Source organism: Uloborus diversus, chromosome 5, assembly GCF_026930045.1.
Source record: "Uloborus diversus isolate 005 chromosome 5, Udiv.v.3.1, whole genome shotgun sequence".
NCBI classification, from domain to species: domain Eukaryota; kingdom Metazoa; phylum Arthropoda; class Arachnida; order Araneae; family Uloboridae; genus Uloborus; species Uloborus diversus.
Genome location: NC_072735.1, coordinates 177,257,528 through 177,276,824, shown reverse-complemented (window position 1 = coordinate 177,276,824; position 19,297 = coordinate 177,257,528). Strand labels below are relative to the sequence as shown.

At 34.4% G+C, this 19,297-nt stretch overlaps 1 protein-coding gene across 1 annotated transcript in view; it reads right to left on the bottom strand.

Moving 5' to 3' along the window:
- LOC129223292 (synaptotagmin-15-like) overlaps window positions 1-19,297 on the bottom strand; it is a 54,057-nt gene that overhangs the window by 25,808 nt on the left and 8,952 nt on the right. Inside the window, exon 2 of the mRNA XM_054857857.1 lies at window positions 13,053-13,239. Coding sequence (XP_054713832.1) covers window positions 13,053-13,239 — 187 coding nt within the window. The remainder of the gene's footprint in view (window positions 1-13,052; window positions 13,240-19,297) is intronic.

Below are 19,297 nucleotides of genomic sequence, written 5' to 3'. Positions count from 1 at the left end.
GCTCTTTCAGAAAAAAAATACTTTTAAAATTTTAGAAACGACCACATTCAAACGTTTTCCCTACCTTTACAATTAAAAAGAAAAAAGGAATTTTTTAAAAAATATTTTAAAAGAGTTTTTATTTTATTTTCTCATATTATTTGAGTTTAACTTCTGTCGAGCGTAATTTTTACTCATATTTTTAATTCGAGACGGCAGTGTTTTCTCTATGAGAATGAAAAACTGATTAAAGCTTCTAATCAAATACAAAACCGAAAATAACTTTCTGAAGTCTCCAAGAACTTTTGAGATGAAGTTTAAGAACTATGTCGATAGGAAAATACATTTAACTATTCTAAAAAAGTTGTCAACCTATTTTTAAGCTGTAATGTAATTGTAAGAAATTTTCTCTCGGTGTTGTACAATGCGAATGCTGCGTAAAACAGTTTTTTCTTCTTTTCTGCGCAATCTTTTCGTTAGATAAATTTCATTGCTTAAGAAAAAAAGTAGGAAATCATTTCGCAAAGTTTCTTCACGAAAAATCCTCAAATGATGAAATTCTAAAATGATCAATACAGGAGAGTGACACATTTATGGTGTCGCAAATGTCGCAGTTGCGAATGCCCCCTTACTGCACAGTTATTTATCATTAAAACTAGAAAGTCACCCGACAAGGTATGACGGATGAAAATTGCTTCAACGTGTGAACCATTGCCTGTTTGGTGACATTTTGATAGTGGACATTTTAATCCAAACTCCAGTAAATAGTGTTCATTGTTGACCATTTTTTCGTTTCTTTATTCCCCTGAAATGTCACCGTCTTAGTAAAACAGTTAAGTTACCGGATCCAGTTCAGATATGTCAAAATAAAGCATTTCCCTGCAAGTAGGGGCGCCCATATAGGGGGGCAAGGGGGCTCAAGCCCCCCCTTTTGAGATGAGAACTTTCTTGCTTTTATTGCTTTTTTCTTAGCAAAAATGTCAAAAAATTTCTTTTCTATCCATCACTGAATAAGTTATTAAAAATGTCAAATTTTAATATCTGTAATCTGCACTGAAATCGATTTCCATAGGGAAAATGCTCTGCTAAACCATTGGGAAAATTTCTGAGCCCTCTCAACTTAGAATGTTGCATATGGGCGCCCATGTTTCCCTGCATGTCAAACATTACCAAAAACATATTAGGTTCAGGTGAGGTGGAATGGGTGTGTGGGGTATGGGTAGTTTATTATTCTTTCAAGTTACAGAAAAGAATTTTTTTTTTAAATAAAAACTCTCATGTTATTTACAATAGTTTGACTTTATTTTTGTTCAATAAGAAACTGAATGGAAACAGTCAGTTTAGTCAGCCTTCTTGTAAGTTATATTGTAAAAATCAAAACTAATTGATATCGTTGAAACTTTGTTTTCGGAATTTTGTTTGAATTTAGATAGCATTTTTTTTTGCTGTTATTTTCCTTAAAGGAAGTCTCCTTTGTCAACTGAAAAAAAACAGAAAAGAAAAATTCCATAGACTTTAAGAAATATGTTAAAAATTTGTAAGTGGGGTGGAATGGGTATAATATTAGGCTTAATGACCTAGGCTGTGGAATTAACATTTTTTCTCATTAAAAATTATTCTCTGAAGTGAGTTGTTCATTTTATCAAAACTTTTATATTCTGAAATCCTTATGTTATACTCCACCAGCTCAGTTGTTCCATCCGAGGACTACAGTTTCGTGCTTTTTAGCACTCATCAGCCCGGAATAGGAATCACATGAGCTGGAGGCGAAAAACCTCTTAAGGGAGCCAAGAGAGTCAAACAAACTGGTAGCTAATGTAGAATTAGCACACCAGATGAGTGACAGCAGCAATGGTGCGGTTCAACTCAAAGATTGATGGCAAAGCATGGTATTTTGTAGTAAGTTACCGCCCTAAGCCAGGGGCTAAGGCAGAAATACATAATAATAATATATTTCTGCCTTAGCCCTGGCTTAGGGCGGTAACTTACTACGAAAAATCCTTATGTTATGGTTGTACTAAATCTGGTTGGATGGAAGACGCAATCTATAAAGAATGGTTCAAACTTTTCGCAAGGCATGAAAAGACAAACTGCAAAACATGCTATCGATAATGAAATTATCATTTGCCTACCGCCTAATACGAGTCATAACATGCAACCGCTAGACAACGCCAGAACTGACTAAATAAATTGAAAACCAGGCTGATCAAACTTCTCCATTTTTCACTAAGCTTATGTACCAGGAAAAATATCCACAGGTGTTTGAATGATAATTGAATACATTGTTCAGAAATTTCAAAAGTATTTTATTGCTCAAGTTCTAGAATTTTTATATACTTGGACTTATGTTGTAAAAATTCTTTAAGAAGTCTTTGATGGGAATTTTTTTCACCTTTCCCAATAATGCGAAAATGGAGATTGAAGAACAGATCATCACAAAATCTAAGTCAGCCAATCCTCAATAATCGTGGACATTATACATTTAATTGCAGTGAAATTACAGACTATGCTGTTCAATACATATTATTGTAATTTATTTTTGCGAAAAAATAATAAATAAATTCATGTTTTCACTCTAAAATTTAATTTAAAACAATACTACCCATTTCACCCCACACCATGGGGTTGAATGGCTATGAAAACAGACTTAAAAATAATAGCTTTTTCACTAAATAATAAAATTGTTTTAGTAATAATATAACTATGGGTATTTGAAGTGTTTTGCTGAAATGTAAAAATTCAGTTAAGGTTTTTTAATTGTTGGATATCAAATTTGAATAGTTTGACAATCATTTCAAAAATACCTGTTTTTATAACCATTCCACCCCCACCTGACCCTACCAAATTCTCATGACGTGGCGTGAGTTTCAGGGTTGATGACGTCAGGAGCGTTACTTGATCATTCACTATTATATACAGCGGTGGTAAGAAAAAATTGCATCACCAGCGCCACTAAGTAGAGGAATATCATCCCGACTGCATTCAACACACAGTCAAGGGCCATTCCACGGAAAACAATCAATTTGTCCCGCACGTGACGCTTCATATATTTCATTAAAAATATTTTAAAATATTAATGAAGTAATTTTTTCTGCTTAACATATTACAAACTTATGTGTGATTTCTTAGGCAAAAAATTTCTTCATTACCTTTCAAATCATTACTTTTTAATGAAATATATGACTCGTCACGTGCGGGACAAAGGGTTGACTTTTTCGTAGAATGGCCCTCGACCCGTATCCCAGATGATTTGGGGATGTATTTCTGATCAAGGAGTTGGTGGGCTTCACTTTGTGCCAGGAACAGTAAATGCTGTGGTGTATATGGGCATTTTGGAGGAGAAATTGCTTCCTACTATCTGGGATCACTTTACTTCAGTTCCAAACGTCATTTTCCAGGATGATTCTGCTCCGTGCCATAGTGCAAAACTAGTAAGTAACCATTTAAAAACCTTTATCCTGCCATTAGACTTAAATTGACATGGAGTAAATCATATTTTGTTTCTCTAAACTCACACGCAGGTTCAGAAACGGAAAAATGAGCATAGGGTCAGCAGTTTGCCTTGGCCCGGAAACATCCCCGATCTACGTAAACAATTATCGGATTCATGCAGTTAAACGTTTATTTCATAAGTTTTGCAGAACTTCGCATACATTCATCGTTAATCGGTCGACCGAAACTTCTCACATAATCCCATTGTTGTGAAAATGCGAGGGTGATGCAATTTTTTTTTTACTAGTACTGTATTTGAGAATTTGAAATTGACATATGATGACAAACATCATCTTCCATCCCAACAAAAGTATAAAAAGCAAAATTTGCTACTTGAATCAATATCGTTATTCACAACATTTTAAACTAAAATATGCGCAGCGAACTTTGAAACATATTGCTATACATTGCATATTGCTATACATATTGCATTTTGCTGTGCATTGCTAAACATTGTAAATATTATCATTATTCACATTGTTTCAAACTAAAATGCGTAAAGCGAAATTTGTTACCTAAATCTTCATTATTTACAACATTTCACAATGAAATAGTAAAACAAAATTTGTTACGTAAGTTATTATAGTATTGAAAGTTTTGATTGAAAAAATGAGGGGGGGGGGGGGAGGAAAAAAATGAGCCAACTTAAAACAGCATAAAAAAGAAGCAACCTACCATTCATATAACTGCTAATTTTGCTGAAAAGGGTAAAATAAATTCGTTCTTCAATCTACATCGTTATTATTTTTAAACTTTTTCTTTATTTCTTTCTTTTTTCTTTTCTTTTCTTTTTTCTGAAGTTGGCAGAAAAATGATTCATAAAATCACATGAAACTAAGAATCAATTAAAAAAAATCGATTTCACTCACTTTTTTTGAACTTAACTAACAGCCACGCAAAATTTCTTTTTTTTTTTTTTTTTTTTGCAAAGATTTCGTCTAATTTCTTGCTTTTTTGTAAACAGAACAAAGCAAAACAAAACCTAATGATTTTTTTCCCTCTAAACCAATCATATTACTCTTAACGTCACAAGCTTCGTGAAAAAAAGAAATTGCTCAGTTCGGATAGTTAAATGTTTAGTTATCTTTTCCGGTGCAAATTTCTGAATTCGAATTTTTCATTTTGATAATTTTTTGAACTAACCATCAAGTTTTTTTTTTTTTTTTTCAATTATTATTCATTTTTTTGGCACTACGCCAGAAATGTGACATTCTCCAACAAATTCTCAAAAGAGAAAACTCCAACTCAAATTTTTCGAAGCTGCGTGACGATGAAAAGCTTCCATTTGGATCACTCTTGCTATTTTTTCCCTTCAGTTCTTTTTTACTCTTCGGACAGTCTTCGGGGCAAAAGTAAATGTTTTCTATCCTCCTCCATCTTAAGCTATTCTTTCGTCCGTTATTGACAACGTGGAAATTTCATTTTTTTTCTTCTGTTCTTCGGAGATAAAAAGGAACAAAAGATCTTGAAGTATCGAATAAATTAAGAGCATCAGTCTTCTTAGAGCATCGGTTTCTGTTTGATTTCGATGTTGTAATGAAACTTCGAAGATTAGAGTTTGGAAAGCTTCCGGCTATGTGATTCCTTTTTTCTTTTCTTTTCTTTTCTTTTTTTATTTTTTTTTTTGGCAGCTTTACACACTACTTTCACCATCAATTGTCAAAATTAAATTATGAAAATGTTACGTATATATATATCTGGGCCATTGTAGTAAAGCAACGCGGCATTTAAGTAATATAAGTAACAAGAAAACAAAATTCTCTTTTTTTCCTAACTAAGCGGTCACCTTTTCTTTTGAGCAATCAAGGATTGCTTATTGTTTTCACTTTGCCGTTGAATGACGTCTCCGTCTTCTGATTATTATTTTACTACTAGAGCGTAGTGATGTTCCGGATATCCGCATCCGTATCCGCGGATATCCGAGGGAAAATAAAGATCTGTATCCGTATCCGTTACTTTTTTGACGGATCTTAAACGGATCATTTCTATTCTAAAATTTTTTACAAATCTGAATAAAACTCTTAAATTCCGTTTAAATTACGTTTTATTCCCTATTTAAATTATAAGGTATCATTTCAGAAGCTAATCTGTACCCCCCCCCCCCCCCGCCTTGTTGCAAAAAGGAAGGGGACATAAGTTTTAAAGTGTATATCAGTGTGTCTTTTTGTGGCATCGTAGCTCCTAAACAGATGAATCGATTTTGATAGTTCATTTTTCGTTCAAAAGATGACTTGATCGAAAGTGTTCTTAGCTTGGCCTCCGTTTTTGTAGAACTTTATAATTACCGGAGATATTAATTAAAAACCGATTTAATGGTTTTCACAATTACGGTAGTAAAAATGTACCCGCACGTCAAAAATGTTGGCCCTAATTGAGAGAACGAAGTTTTCTGCGTTTGATATTTATTTGAAACTTCTAACTTATATACAGTGGGAGCTATAATCTTGTTAAGTAAATTTTAAATGCAATTCTAAGCTTTTATACGCGTGATTGGTAGCGATTTCATAGTCGGAAGATAAGGAGAAAAAGCTCAATGATTTAAAATTTTTACCTGCTGTCAGTTAATATTTGTTAACAAATGTGTGTTCTGACCCGCGAATGAGATCGACTCTCTGGGACATGTTTTGTTTTTTTTTAATTTAATATTAGTTTTTGTTATTGATTTGGGGGTTTCTGTTATTCTTCATTTTTGTTTTTCTGGGCATCCTTCAAAAAAAGTGAGACTAAATTCTCTATTTACTGTTAGTAAAGGTATTCCCTGCTCTATCTTTCGTTGGTCGGAGAATTTCGGTGGAATGGGTCGGCGCTGCATTTATGCTGAAATAAAATGGGAAAAACTATTTCTAGCCTGTCCAGTAGCAGCTTTACACTCTTGCTTCTTTATCGTACATTTACAGAGTAAGCTAGAAATAATTTTTCACATTCCATCCAAGCATTAATGTAGCGCTGACCCATTCCTTCCAACTCTCCCTCAATTTTAACGGAGATTTCTTTAAAGAGTAAATCATAGTCTTGATTATATTTTTGCCGCAGTTGACATTTTTTAAAGAAACTGCCATTATCTGACGGGAATACCTTTTGTAACAAATTTTACACTTGGATAATTGAATTGGGTAAAAAAAAATTTTGAGATCCGTATCCGTAGATCTACTTTTTTAACGTTCCGGCACATCACTACTAGAGAGTCGCCGGTTAAGATAGGACGGATGAAACTTGCTTCTACTCTTCTGCATTTGAACGAAGTCATTGCCTTTTTGGTGATATTTTGATACTTGAAATTGTAACCCTAACTCCATTGGATTAACCTTGAACTCCAGAAGGTTGCGTTCATTGTTAACCACTTTTTCGTTTCTTCATTCCCCTGAAATGACACACTCTTACCAGTAAAACAGTCAAGTGACCGGATCGAGTTCAGCCTTGTCACAATAAAGCCTTTCCCTGCATGTTAAACATTTCCAAAACATATTATCAAACTATCATGCCGTGGCGCGAGTTTCATTATTGAAACACGCGGGTTACTCGATCATTGGCTTTTATTTATGTGAGGATACTTATAAATCAGGCATCCAAGTGCCTCGGAATCGAATTATTTAGAAACGACCTTCTTGACTATACTAAATTCTTTTTACAGTAAAACCTGCAAAGTTGACCACCTTTGTAAGTTGACCACCGGTCTAAGTTGACCGCTTTTGTCAGGAACGGAATTAGTCCTATCTTTTATAATGAAGGAAAACCTCTGTAACTTGACCACCTGTCTATCTTGACCACTAATATATACCAGCTTTGGTTTGGAGTATTGTAAAAAACTCTTTGTAAGTTGACCGCTAGGCAAAAGCATTAGATTGTACTAAAAGTTTCATCAGTTCATCAGTTTAACCACTAATATACACCAGCTTTGGTTTGGTGTATTGTAAAATACTCTTTGTAAGTTGACCGCTAGGCAAAAGCATTAGATTGTACTAAAAGTTTCATCTGTTTGACCACTAATATACACCAGCTTTGGTTTGGAGTATTGTAAAAAACTCTTTGTAAGTTGACCGCTAGGCAAAAGCATTAGATTGTACTAAAAGTTTCATCAGTTCATCAGTTTAACCACTAATATACACCAGCTTTGGTTTGGAGTATTGTAAAATACTCTTTGTAAGTTGACCGCTAGGCAAAAGCATTAGATTGTACTAAAAGTTTCATCTGTTTGACCACTAATATACACCATCTTTGGTTTGGAGTATTGTAAAAAACTCTTTGTAAGTTGACCGCTAGGCAAAAGCATTAGATTGTACTAAAAGTTTCATCAGTTCATCAGTTTAACCACTAATATACACCAGCTTTGGTTTGGAGTATTGTAAAATACTCTTTGTAAGTTGACCGCTAGGCAAAAGCATTAGATTGTACTAAAAGTTTCATCTGTTTGACCACTAATATACACCAGCTTTGGTTTGGAGTATTGTAAAATACTCTTTGTAAGTTGACCGCTAGGCAAAAGCATTAGAGTGTACTAAAAGTTTCATCAGTTTGACCACTAATATACACTAGCTTTGGTTTGGAGTATTGTAAAATACTCTTTGTAAGTTGACCGCTAGGCAAAAGTATTAGATTGTACTAAAAGTTTCATCAGTTATATGCCTCAAATAAGTAACCAGACATTTTAGAAAAACCTATGAATATTTATGTTTCCATCGGAAAACATTGGACTAATGTTAAGTCCCAGAAAATGCGCCAAACTTTAATAAGGAGTTATTTTGTTAAAAAGTAGATTATCATGGTTACAAATGTACAAGAAAAAATCAAATGAAGAATTTCAGTAACTTTTGACTTGTTATGAATTTTTTGGAATTGTTAGTATCAAGTAAGTAGTTTTTTCATAAGCAATGAGGCTTTTTTTTTTTTTTTTTTTGATCAATTCACACAAATTTTAAATTTGTATGATACTTCACTCGTCATTCTGGTAAATAGTCTCTAAAAATATTTCAACATGTTCTCTTATTGTTTTAAAGTAATGTTAAACAATGAAAGTGCGTTTCAAGTATTCCAATTCGTTAAAAATGAATGCATGGGAAAAGAAATGACAAATATATATATATATATATATATATTAATTTGAATTTTGACATCTTGAATTCAAATTATGTTTTTCACAATCACGTGTTTTTTGTTTTTTTTTTTGCGTGTGCAGGCATGTGTCTGTGTGTGTGGGTATGTGTGTGAGTGTGTGTAGGCGTATGTTTGTGTCTGTGCGCAGGCGTGTATGTATGTGTGTGTAGGCGTGTGTTTTTGTCTGTGGTCAGTTCTGAGTGTGTGGGTTTGTGTGTGTGTGTGTGCAGGCATGCGTGTATGTATGTGCGTGTAGGATACGGACGCGACCTGGAGACGGTTTTCGCTAGAGGAGCAGCATCGTGAGACCGGTCGACGGTGGTGCTGCCGGGAAAATAAAATCATAGCACGCCAAAAACAGTCAAGTAAGAACAATAAGCAATCGTGACTGCTCAAAAAAAAAGTTTCTAATATTACCCTCTGTAAGTTGACCAACAAAGTACTGTACCGCAAGTGGTCACTTACACAGGTTTCACTGTATGTGAAAACAGTATCCAGCACACAACATCCAGCATTCAGCTCATGACATCCAACATCCAGCATGCAGTCCTTGGCATTCCTTTGAATGTTGACGTCTTGAATTCAAATTATGGTTGCGACAAAAGCCATAAGTAGAAACAAGACACCCATCGAGTAGGATCCTGTCACAATTCGTGATTGCGAAAAACATAATTCCGATTCATGATCTCAAAATTTAACTTTAGGTAAAGAACTTGGGGCTGCAGAGGGAGGCGGGGGCAAAAATAAAATCAAAGGACGGACGTCGAAAACGGTCAAGTGAGAGCAATAAGCAATTCCTGATTGCTCAAAGAGAGAGAGAGAGAGAGAAAAAATTCCCATGTGCACCTTTCAGTGAAATAAGAAAGCCGTTATATTTCTCAGCAAAATATTTGCATAACTAGACGTGGCTGAGTAATACGATAAATATAAAAACAGCCTCGTTTTTTAGCAGTGGCTGGTGTTTCCTTGCGTTGAATGTTACGCTTGTTTGGTGCGGAACACGAGCATATCACGTCTAACAGATGCCTCACATTTCATCAGTGAGGAAAGTATTGCATGAGATTTTAATATTTATCTCTATAGAATCTCTCCCAAACAGCAATTGCTCCTTGCTGATGAAAATGCCCAAATCATAGACTAATAATAAGAGTAGACCGAGCTATGGCAACCCTTTTGCTGCTCATAAACCAAACCATGTGACTGGTGGATATCCTAGCAACAGCGGGCGTTAATCGTAGCAGACGATCAACGCCAGCGCGAAATAAAATAAATAGAATTTATGGAACATGGAAGAATGATCTTTTATGGAGTCCGATTTGTAAATTTGTTATTCTAAGTTGTAAATATTTTGTTAATATAGTGAGTTTTTCGTTTAGATAGTATTGTGCATTTTCTTTAGTCAATTTCAATAACTCTCTAAGGAATAAAAGATGCAAGCGACAAAGAAGAATCAGCAAACGGTAAGATTTTTACCTACAGTTTCAATTTAAGATACCGATTAGTACATTTTTGCGTTAACGCAAAACGTTTACGCCATTTCGTTCACGCCAACGCTGACAGCTCCAAATGAAATAAAAGTTACCGAAAACTGATCAAAAACTATTACTAATGTCAAAATAATGCAAAACTAAAAGAAAAACAGTTCAATCTCTGCACCTGGAAGTTTTTTTTAATGAAAACACATTGTCTTAAAATACATGTCGAATGCCAAACTATAGATAATGCTGCCATCTAGCAACCATGCTGCCAAAGTCTTCGCCAAGCCCTTCCACTAGTCACATGATACATCTATGAACCAATTTTCTTCATCAGCAAGAATGAGAAAGCTCGGTCTACTCTTATTATTAGTCTATGGCCCAAATCGATTTTCTTTTTCGAGATTTTTGGCTCGATTAGAAGTGGATGATACGTGTAGTCTCAGAAAAGTGGTTTTTTGAGCCATGGTTGTAAGTAAGAATAGGGTGCTTAGTAAATGTAAGAAATTTGTTATTTGCATTTTTATTAAGCAGTTGTGCCTGAATGTATCACACAAACTACGCTTGAAATCAGGGGTGCCCATCCCCCCCCCAAATCCAATGGAGCAAATCCTCCCCCCCCAGAATTTTTCTCAGCCCTCTTTCCCGTTCTTTTATTTTTTAGCTCTCTTTTTTTTATTTTATGCATTTTTAAAAATATTTTTATCTATTTATTTATTTTTCATTATTATTACTATTTTATTAGAAAAGTTCTGTGCAACGCCAATGACATACACACACACAAACTAAATAAATCAATGAAATAAAATGTAAGCAGAATAATAAAATAAATAATTTTAATTAAAAAGAAATCAATCAAAAGACCCTCCCCCCTCTTGAAACGCCAAATAAAGGGGTGATTTTTCGAATTATTATTTTTTCTTTAAAAATCGAAGCAGCATACTCTATTGTGTTCACCACACATATCTTAACTAAAAGGATAATACTCTTAATACGATTTCTATGATGTAGGGGGAGTTGGAGCTTAGTTATTGCAATTCTATTAATATTTTTTAATTTAATTTATGACCAACAAATAGCCACCGTATTCCTAAAATTCCTATAACAAAATCTCATGTTACAGTTATATTGAACAAATTTTCTCTCAGAAACGAATTTTATCGCTATATTTTCAGTGCTGAATAATTTTCATAAGTCTGCAGCTTTACATTTTTAAATGGTTTTGATGAAGAATGGCGCTAATAAATTGACTTTCTCTCCTAAAGTTACTTTTTTTTAGCTCATAATTATTTGTAGTTTACTTTTTTTTTTTTTTTGGTCATAAAGAAAAAGAGAAAAAATTTTTCTCCAGACCACGAATGCGAGGTAAGTTGGTCCACTTTTAGAAAAACCACTTAAACACCTAGGGGGCCCACCTAGGAGGGCTCAAGGCGCAGACTGCGCTGTTGACATTTTTAAGAAGGGGGGGGGGGGGTAAGGGACATTTTACTGCTTTTTGGCGGGGGGGGTGGGGGTGCGCTCCCGATTTGAGGGGAGGTCTTCGTGGTATTGGGTGGAGGGGTACGATCTTGCTCTTAGGGGGGAGATATTCCTGCTTAAAACGAAAATTTTAGAAGAATTAGGAAAGCAAAATTTTAGTAATGACATCAGTGAAGTTAATGAAGACCCAAGTTGCGCTGATTCTCGAGAAAATGTAGATGATTCTGAGCACGTTGGTCCATTTCACAGAATTCTTTAAAAAATTGATAGAAAGAATGTAAATGAATTGTGAACGTTTTCAATTCATTAATCTGGGGATTATGAGAAAACATTTAATGAAACTCATAGTAGAAAATCAAACTGCTCATTTATATTTTTTATGAAATAAAAAATGAAAAGCAGAAAAGCGAGCGTGCCCCATCTCTCTCTACACCAAATTCTTTACACTTCATCCAATAAGTGACGAACTACAGAGCACGTTATAACCATTGAGAAGAGATAAAATGGAGGGAATGAAGACTTTCATTCATGAAACCAAGACCCCAAGTCACGTGACAGATTTTAAAGCAAAGAAATGGAAGAAATCGGGTTTCTTTCTCTTGTTTCAAGCAAAAAAGTGCCAACCATTCGTCGGTTTTGAGTTACTTGACATGGGATATGTGAGTCAGCTTTCGCTAAGCCAATGATTGGACTTGCTCTTTCCATTTTAATTCCTGCTATAAGGTTATAACTATACTAACTGCGTCGCCCGGCTTTGCACGGTCTACCTCGAAAATAAAAGTTATGTCAAGTGACGCGTGATCAAAATTCACACTTGAACAAAAAAAAAAAAAAAATCAATAAAATTTTGCGGCAGATTCCGAGAAAATAACCAAAAAGGAAACATTTTAAATCCCCCGATTACAGGAAAATTCTCTGAAACAAAATCAAGAATTTTACTTGTTCATATTCGAGAAAAAAAATGGCAACAGATCTTTGGGGTCTCAATGATTTTCTTCACGCTCTAAAATTTAATAAAAGCATTGTTACAGAAAGTTGAGATGAAGCACTGAATAATAATCTGAATGGAGGAAAGCCTTCGAAAAATAGGGATTTTATGTCGAAATCTAAGTGTCATAATTAATAGTTTTTAATTGATATCTCCGCTAATTATAATTCGAGGATTATGTTCAATATTCAAATATAAAGACGGGAAAATTACAAATCTATCGATACCTGGTTCGGTGGTCAGTTCACTGGCTTTCGGGAGAAGTAACTCGGACATAGGATACAAAGTTACATAAATAGATACATAGGTACATACGCTCAGTTTTTAATTGTATGCGATTTTATTATTTTACCTAATAAGTTACAGGCTAGCGGAAATAATTATTTTAAAAAATATAAATATTAAAAAAAATTAAATTTTTTTTTTGAACCGGGAGGGGGGGGGGGGGTGCAAGCGCACCGATGATCAGGCCCCGTCACTTTTTCAAGGCACAAGCCGCCACTGCTGGCGCTGAAAATTAAACGTAAACGTTCAGAGTTTTTACTTACCAGACGTAATTGTAGACAATGGGATCTAGAGCTTTGTTGATTTTGGGTACTACGGCCTGCTGCGGACCAAAGAAGGGTTGGTAGAGGCTGCGGCGACGGCGCTTCCGGTGGTGGAAAATGGTGGACACGGCCACCAAGAGGAGGATGGCCACAGACACCAGCAACACTATGGCGAGGTTTCGATGGGCTGAAAGAAAAAAAGTATTTTATGAAGAGCATACCACATTGGAATGCGTTAATTAAAATACAAGTCACTATCTGAAAGTCCCTCTTTTATTTTCAACATTATGTCGGTTATAATTTAATGTTTATTATTTAACACAGCGTTTCTTAATTTGTTCAATAAGTGGAACCCTTTCGAAAGTCGACTTTTATGGTGGAACCCCTGCTTTTTCCTCAATAGTAATAGTTTGTGTGCAACATTCTAAAATTTTCTTTTGTTTTTAACATTATGTCGGTTATAATTTAATGTTTTTATATAACACAGCGTTTCTTAATTTGTTTAATTAGTGGAACCCTTTCGAATGTCGATTTTTATGGTGGAACCCCTGCCTTTTCCTCAATAGTAATAGTTTGTATGCAACATTCTAAAATTTTCTTTTATTTTCAATATTATGTCGGTTATAATTTAATGTTTATCATATAACACAGCGTTTCTTAATTTGTTTAATAAGTGGAACCCTTTCGAATGTCGACTTTTATGGTGTAACCCCTGTTTTTTCCTCAATAGTATATTTTGTATGCAACATTCTAAAATTGGTTTATTTTCAATAAAATATTTTTTTTACTGCGAAAAAAATATATTTCAATTTTAAAACAGTAATTTGAAACTCAACACAAATTTCTCAAAACGTCTATAGCTCGTTTCAGACAGAATTTTAGACTTTTAATTTTACTGATATAAGGTTTTACTATGACAGATACATCATTAGTATCAGGCTTCATGAATGAAAGTAGCATTTTCAGTTCAGGTTCAGCACTGAGTCGGTGGTGATATTTAGTTTTTGACGACCGATAAGTTGAGAACATAAATTTAGTTTCATATAGTAAACGCGCCACCAAAGAATTTCGTGACAATTGGAAACATTCATCTTTTAAATCACACCAGAATTTTACTGAACAGCATAATTTCAAATTTCTGGTGCAAGGATCAAGTGCTATTTCGGTAAAAGAGTTGTATTCTAGAGCTGACATAATTGAAGCCCATACATTAACAATAAATGGCTTTTTAATCCACTATTGATGTTTTCTCAGCCATGCATTTGGAAAATACTCATTAAACACTTCACTCAATCCTTATATTTGAAGTGACTAGTTTGAATGCTTAATATATATATATATATATATATATATATATATATATATACAAATTTGAATTTTTGGCATCTTGAATTCAAATTGTTTTTCGCAATCACGAGCGTGTGTGTGTACGAATGCGCGTGTGTGTTTGTGTAGGCGCATGTGTGTGGGTGTGTGCGTGTGTATGTATGCATGTATGTGCGTGTTGTGTATGCAGTGCTGTGTGTGTACGCGCGTGTGTGTAGGCGTTCGTGTGTGTGTGTGTGTATGTAGGCATATGTGTTTGTGTCTGTGTGCAGACATGAGTGTGTGTGTGTGTGTATGTGTGTGTGTGTGCGCAAGCATGAGTGTGTGTATGTGTGTGTATGCGTGTGTGTAGGATATGGACACAACCTGGAGACGGTTTTCAAAAGAGGAGCAGCATCGTGAGGCCGGCCGATGCGACGGTGGTGCTGGCAGAGGGTACTGGTGGGAAAATAAAATGATAGGAATTCAAAACAGACAAGTGAGAACAATAAGCAATCGTGATTGCTCAAAAAAAAAAAAAAAAAAAGAAAGAAAGAAAGAAAAATGCAAGTTTCGTGGAACACTTGAGTGAACTCCATAGAACCCTGGGGTTCCGCGGAGCACAATTTAAGAAACGCTGATATAACAGATACAGTAAAACCTGTAAAGTTGACCACCTTTGTAAGTTGACCAAATGTCTAAGTTGACCGCTTTTGTCAGAAACGGAATTAGTCCTATCTTATATAATGAAGGAAAACCTTTGTACTGTCCAACCATGGATTGCATGGAATTTTCAAACGTCCAGATAAGACGAATCTATATGAATAAGGGGGAAAAGTAAAAATTTGATGCGCATATTCCGCTCATTTGAATGAGACTCTGCTTCTTCAAAAGCTGACATCGCTAAAAAATATTAGATTCGTCCAATTCGGCGATAAAACGGGTGTTTGTCTTTCCGTACAATTCGTTATCGGACAGTAACTTGACCACCTCTATATCTTGACCACTAATATACACCAGCTTTGGTTTGGAGTATTATAAAAACCCTTTGTAAGTTGACCACTAGGCAAAAGCATTAGATAGTACTAAAAGTTTCAGCAGTTATGCCTCAAATAAGTAGCTAGACATTTTAGAAAAACCAATTAATGTTTGTTTCCATCGAAAAACATTGGGCTCATGTTAAGTATCAGAAAATGCGCCAAACTTCAATAGGAGTTATTTTGTTAAAGAGTAGATTACCATGGTTACAAATGTACAAGAAAAAATAAAATGAAGAATTTGAGTCACTTTTGACTTGTTATGAATTTTTAGGAATTGTTAATATCAAGTAAGTAATTTTTCATAAGCAATAAGGCAATTTTTTTTCTTTTTTTTTTTTTTTTTTTTGATCGATTCACAGAAATTTTAAATTTGTATGATACTTTACGCGTCATTCTGGTAAATAATCTCTGAAAATATTTAAACAACATTTTTTTTTATTGTTTTAAAGTAATGTTAAACAATGAAGGTGAGTTTAAAGTATTCCAATTAGTTAAAAAATGAATGCATGGGACCAGAAATGACAAAAAAAAAAGTTTTCATTACTACCCTCTATAAGTTGTATCTCCACCTGTCTAAGTTGGCCCTCAAAGTACTGCACCGCAAATGGTCAAATTACGCAGGTTTCACCGTACCTTGAAGTCATAGGAGTCATAAACGTCGGTAGAACGTCATCCATGTCATAACTAGTGATATGCCGGATCGTTAAAAAAGTAGATCCGCGGATACGGATACGGATCATTAGTGCCAAGATCCGCGGATACGGATACGGATCTCAAAAGTTTTTTTACCCAATTCAACTATCCAAGTGGAAAATTTGTTGCGGAAGGTATTCCCGTCAGAATAATGGCAGTTTCTTCAAAAAATGTCAACTGCGGCAAAAATAAAATCAAGACTATGATTTACTCTTTAAAGAAATCTCCGTTAAAATTAAGGGAGAGTTGGAAGGAATGGGCCAGCGAAACAGAAAAGAAAAACAAAAATGAAGAATAACAGAAACCCCAAATCAATAAAAACTACTATTGAATTAAAAATTTAAAAAACAAAACGTCCCAGGGAGACGACCTCATATTAAGTTAAATTTCGCGGGTCAGATTACACATTTGTTAACAAATATGAACTGACAGCAGGTACAAATTTTAAATCATTGAGCTTTTTCTCCTTATCTTCCGACTATGAAATCGCTACCAATCACGCTTAGAATTGCATTTAAAATTTACTTAACAAGATAATAGCTCCTACTGTATATAAGTTGGAACGCAGAAAACTTCGTTCTTTCAATTAGGGCGAACATTTTTAACGTACGGGTAAATTTTTACTATCATAATTGTGAAAAACGTTAAGTCGGTATTGTATTAATATCTACCGGTAATTAAAGTTCTACAAAAACGAGGCCAAGCTAAGAACACTTTCGATCAAGTCACCTTTTGAACGAAAAATGAACTATCAAAATCGGTAAATCTGTTTAGGAGCTACGATGCCACAAAAAGACACACTGATACACACTTTTAAAACTTATTTCCCCTTCCTTTTTGCAACAAGGGAGGGGGGAAACAAGTTGGCTTCTGAAATGATACCTTATAATTTAAAATAAGGAATAAAACCTAATTTAAACGGAATTTAAGTCTTTTATTCAAATATTTAAAAATTTTTAGAATAGAAATGATCCGTTTAAGATCCGTCAAAAAAGTAACGGATACGGATACAGATCTTTATTTTCCCTCGGATATCTACGGATACCGATACGGATATCCGGAACATCACTAGTCATAACACAGCAGTTGAATTCTGCGTCACGTTTTCACAAATGTTTTGCCACAAAACATCCCTGGATCCCCGAAACTTCAAAACATCCGCGAGAACATGGAACAGAATTCAGCTGCAGGATTTCAGCATTCTCTTCGACAATACTATTAAAATAAATTGAAGCTCTTCAGTTGCCGCTAACCACGAGCCTATTACTCACTGAACATCAAACTTGTAAACTCTCAAAATCAAACCTGTAAATGCAGCACTAATCTGATGGGAAATAATAGTTTATAAAAAACTAAATAAACGCGCTTTAGTAGCAAAATGAACTAAAAAGTTAAAAATAATCTTTGGATGACAAGTACATAAAGTAATTGACAAAACATTTAATTTTACTGTAATAGAAAAAAACGTGGGGGACTTCTTATCAGTTGTCTTACTTTTCTTCCACTTGTTATCCATGCAAAAATATAAATAGGCAGTCCATCAAATTAAGTGTTTGGTCAATTACTTTATATACTTGTCATCCAAAGATTATTTTTTACTTTTTAGTTTATTTTGCTACTAAAGCGTGTTTTTTTTTAACTATTATTTTATTTTTCACTTTTTAGTTCATTTTGCTACAAAAGCGTGTTTTTTTTTAGTTTTTTAAACTATTATTTTTTTTTCAAACGATATTTAGATACTAAATATTGCTAACACTTGTAACTCTTAAATGAAATCTTTGTGCGTGTGTTCGATTTTTATAATGGAATGTATCTTAGTCTTCTATTGCATTATTTGCATCAGACATTTTGAATGCTTTCTGGTAAATTCATGCGCAAACATTGTTCCACTCCGCAGCTCTGATTTGTACGTTGTAAGTAATTCTAATAAGCCACTGGCTATTTGTCCAAAGGAAAGTTGGACCCGCAAACATACAAGTTAAGCTAATAAAAGCGTGTTAATTAGAATAAACTAATAACTTATCGTCAATAAATTAATTTGATTACAGAATATTGCATTGTCATCGGGTCTGAGGTTGCATTCCAAATTTTTAAAGAATCCGATCACAAAAAGTGGGCGAAAATTGAGTTACAAGATTAGAAATTTAATTTCATTGTACACTGGATTAGAACGCACACTCAATGATTCCCGGAGGAGGCCGTCAGCGAAGACCCGCGCCTTAGACCGCTCGGCTACGAACGCTCATAAAGTGGTGGAATGTACTAACAGTAATAAGCCACTAGCTCTTAGCTCAAAGGAGAGTTACAAACATTCAAGTGAAACTAATAAAAACGTCTTAATAAAAATAGATTTTTTTTTTCGGTAATACGTTTTATTGAGCTGAATTCGTTTAAGAATGCTTACTTCTTGTTATTCTATGACGAATAAAGTATTAATACTACATAAATAAAACCATGATAGAAAGCTAAAGGATTAAAAAGCCTTCCAGTATAGAAAACCCATATCTATTTACGATTTTACTGCAACTGAATTCCCCTTGAAATAAAATACAATAATAGTTAGTGCTTTTTTAGGAAAAATAGTTTTAGATTGTCTAAATCAAAAATTGAAAATAAAAATTAAGCCTCGAATAGAAAACCTTTCAAAATATTACGCAAATTTAGGGCGGTTTTTGAACCCTTTTGATGTTTTTTGAGTCAAGCAGTTTCTAAAAACGTCTAAATCTTTTTACCATAAAAGGGTGGAGAAAAGTGTCGATAAAAGAACTTCTCAACTGATCGCACGAAAACAATTTTTGTCGAAGCCAGAAATTCAAAAGGCTTTCAAAGAATTGAACCATTTTCTAGCCGATTAGATCTTTTGCCAGAAAGTTCTATGAAATTTTAGAATCGAAAATCTTTCTTTTTGTTTCGAAATAGTTTTTGGTCGGTTACGTTATCGGATGGAAGTTTGCTAGAATTATGTTCTAATTCACTTGTTATGACTAGCGATGTCAAATATTCGATGACGCTTTCAATTTATCGATAGTTTTTGACTCTCGAATAGTATGGATAGTTTTTTTCTATTGTTGGTATTTACTTTGGGTAACTTTGAACATGTCCCCACTTAATTCTTATAGGCCGTGGCAATCGCTGAAACCCATGGCAACAAAGAGGGCGCTACAGGGCACCCCTGTTTCCATTACTTTGCCATTGATTGGTGGATGA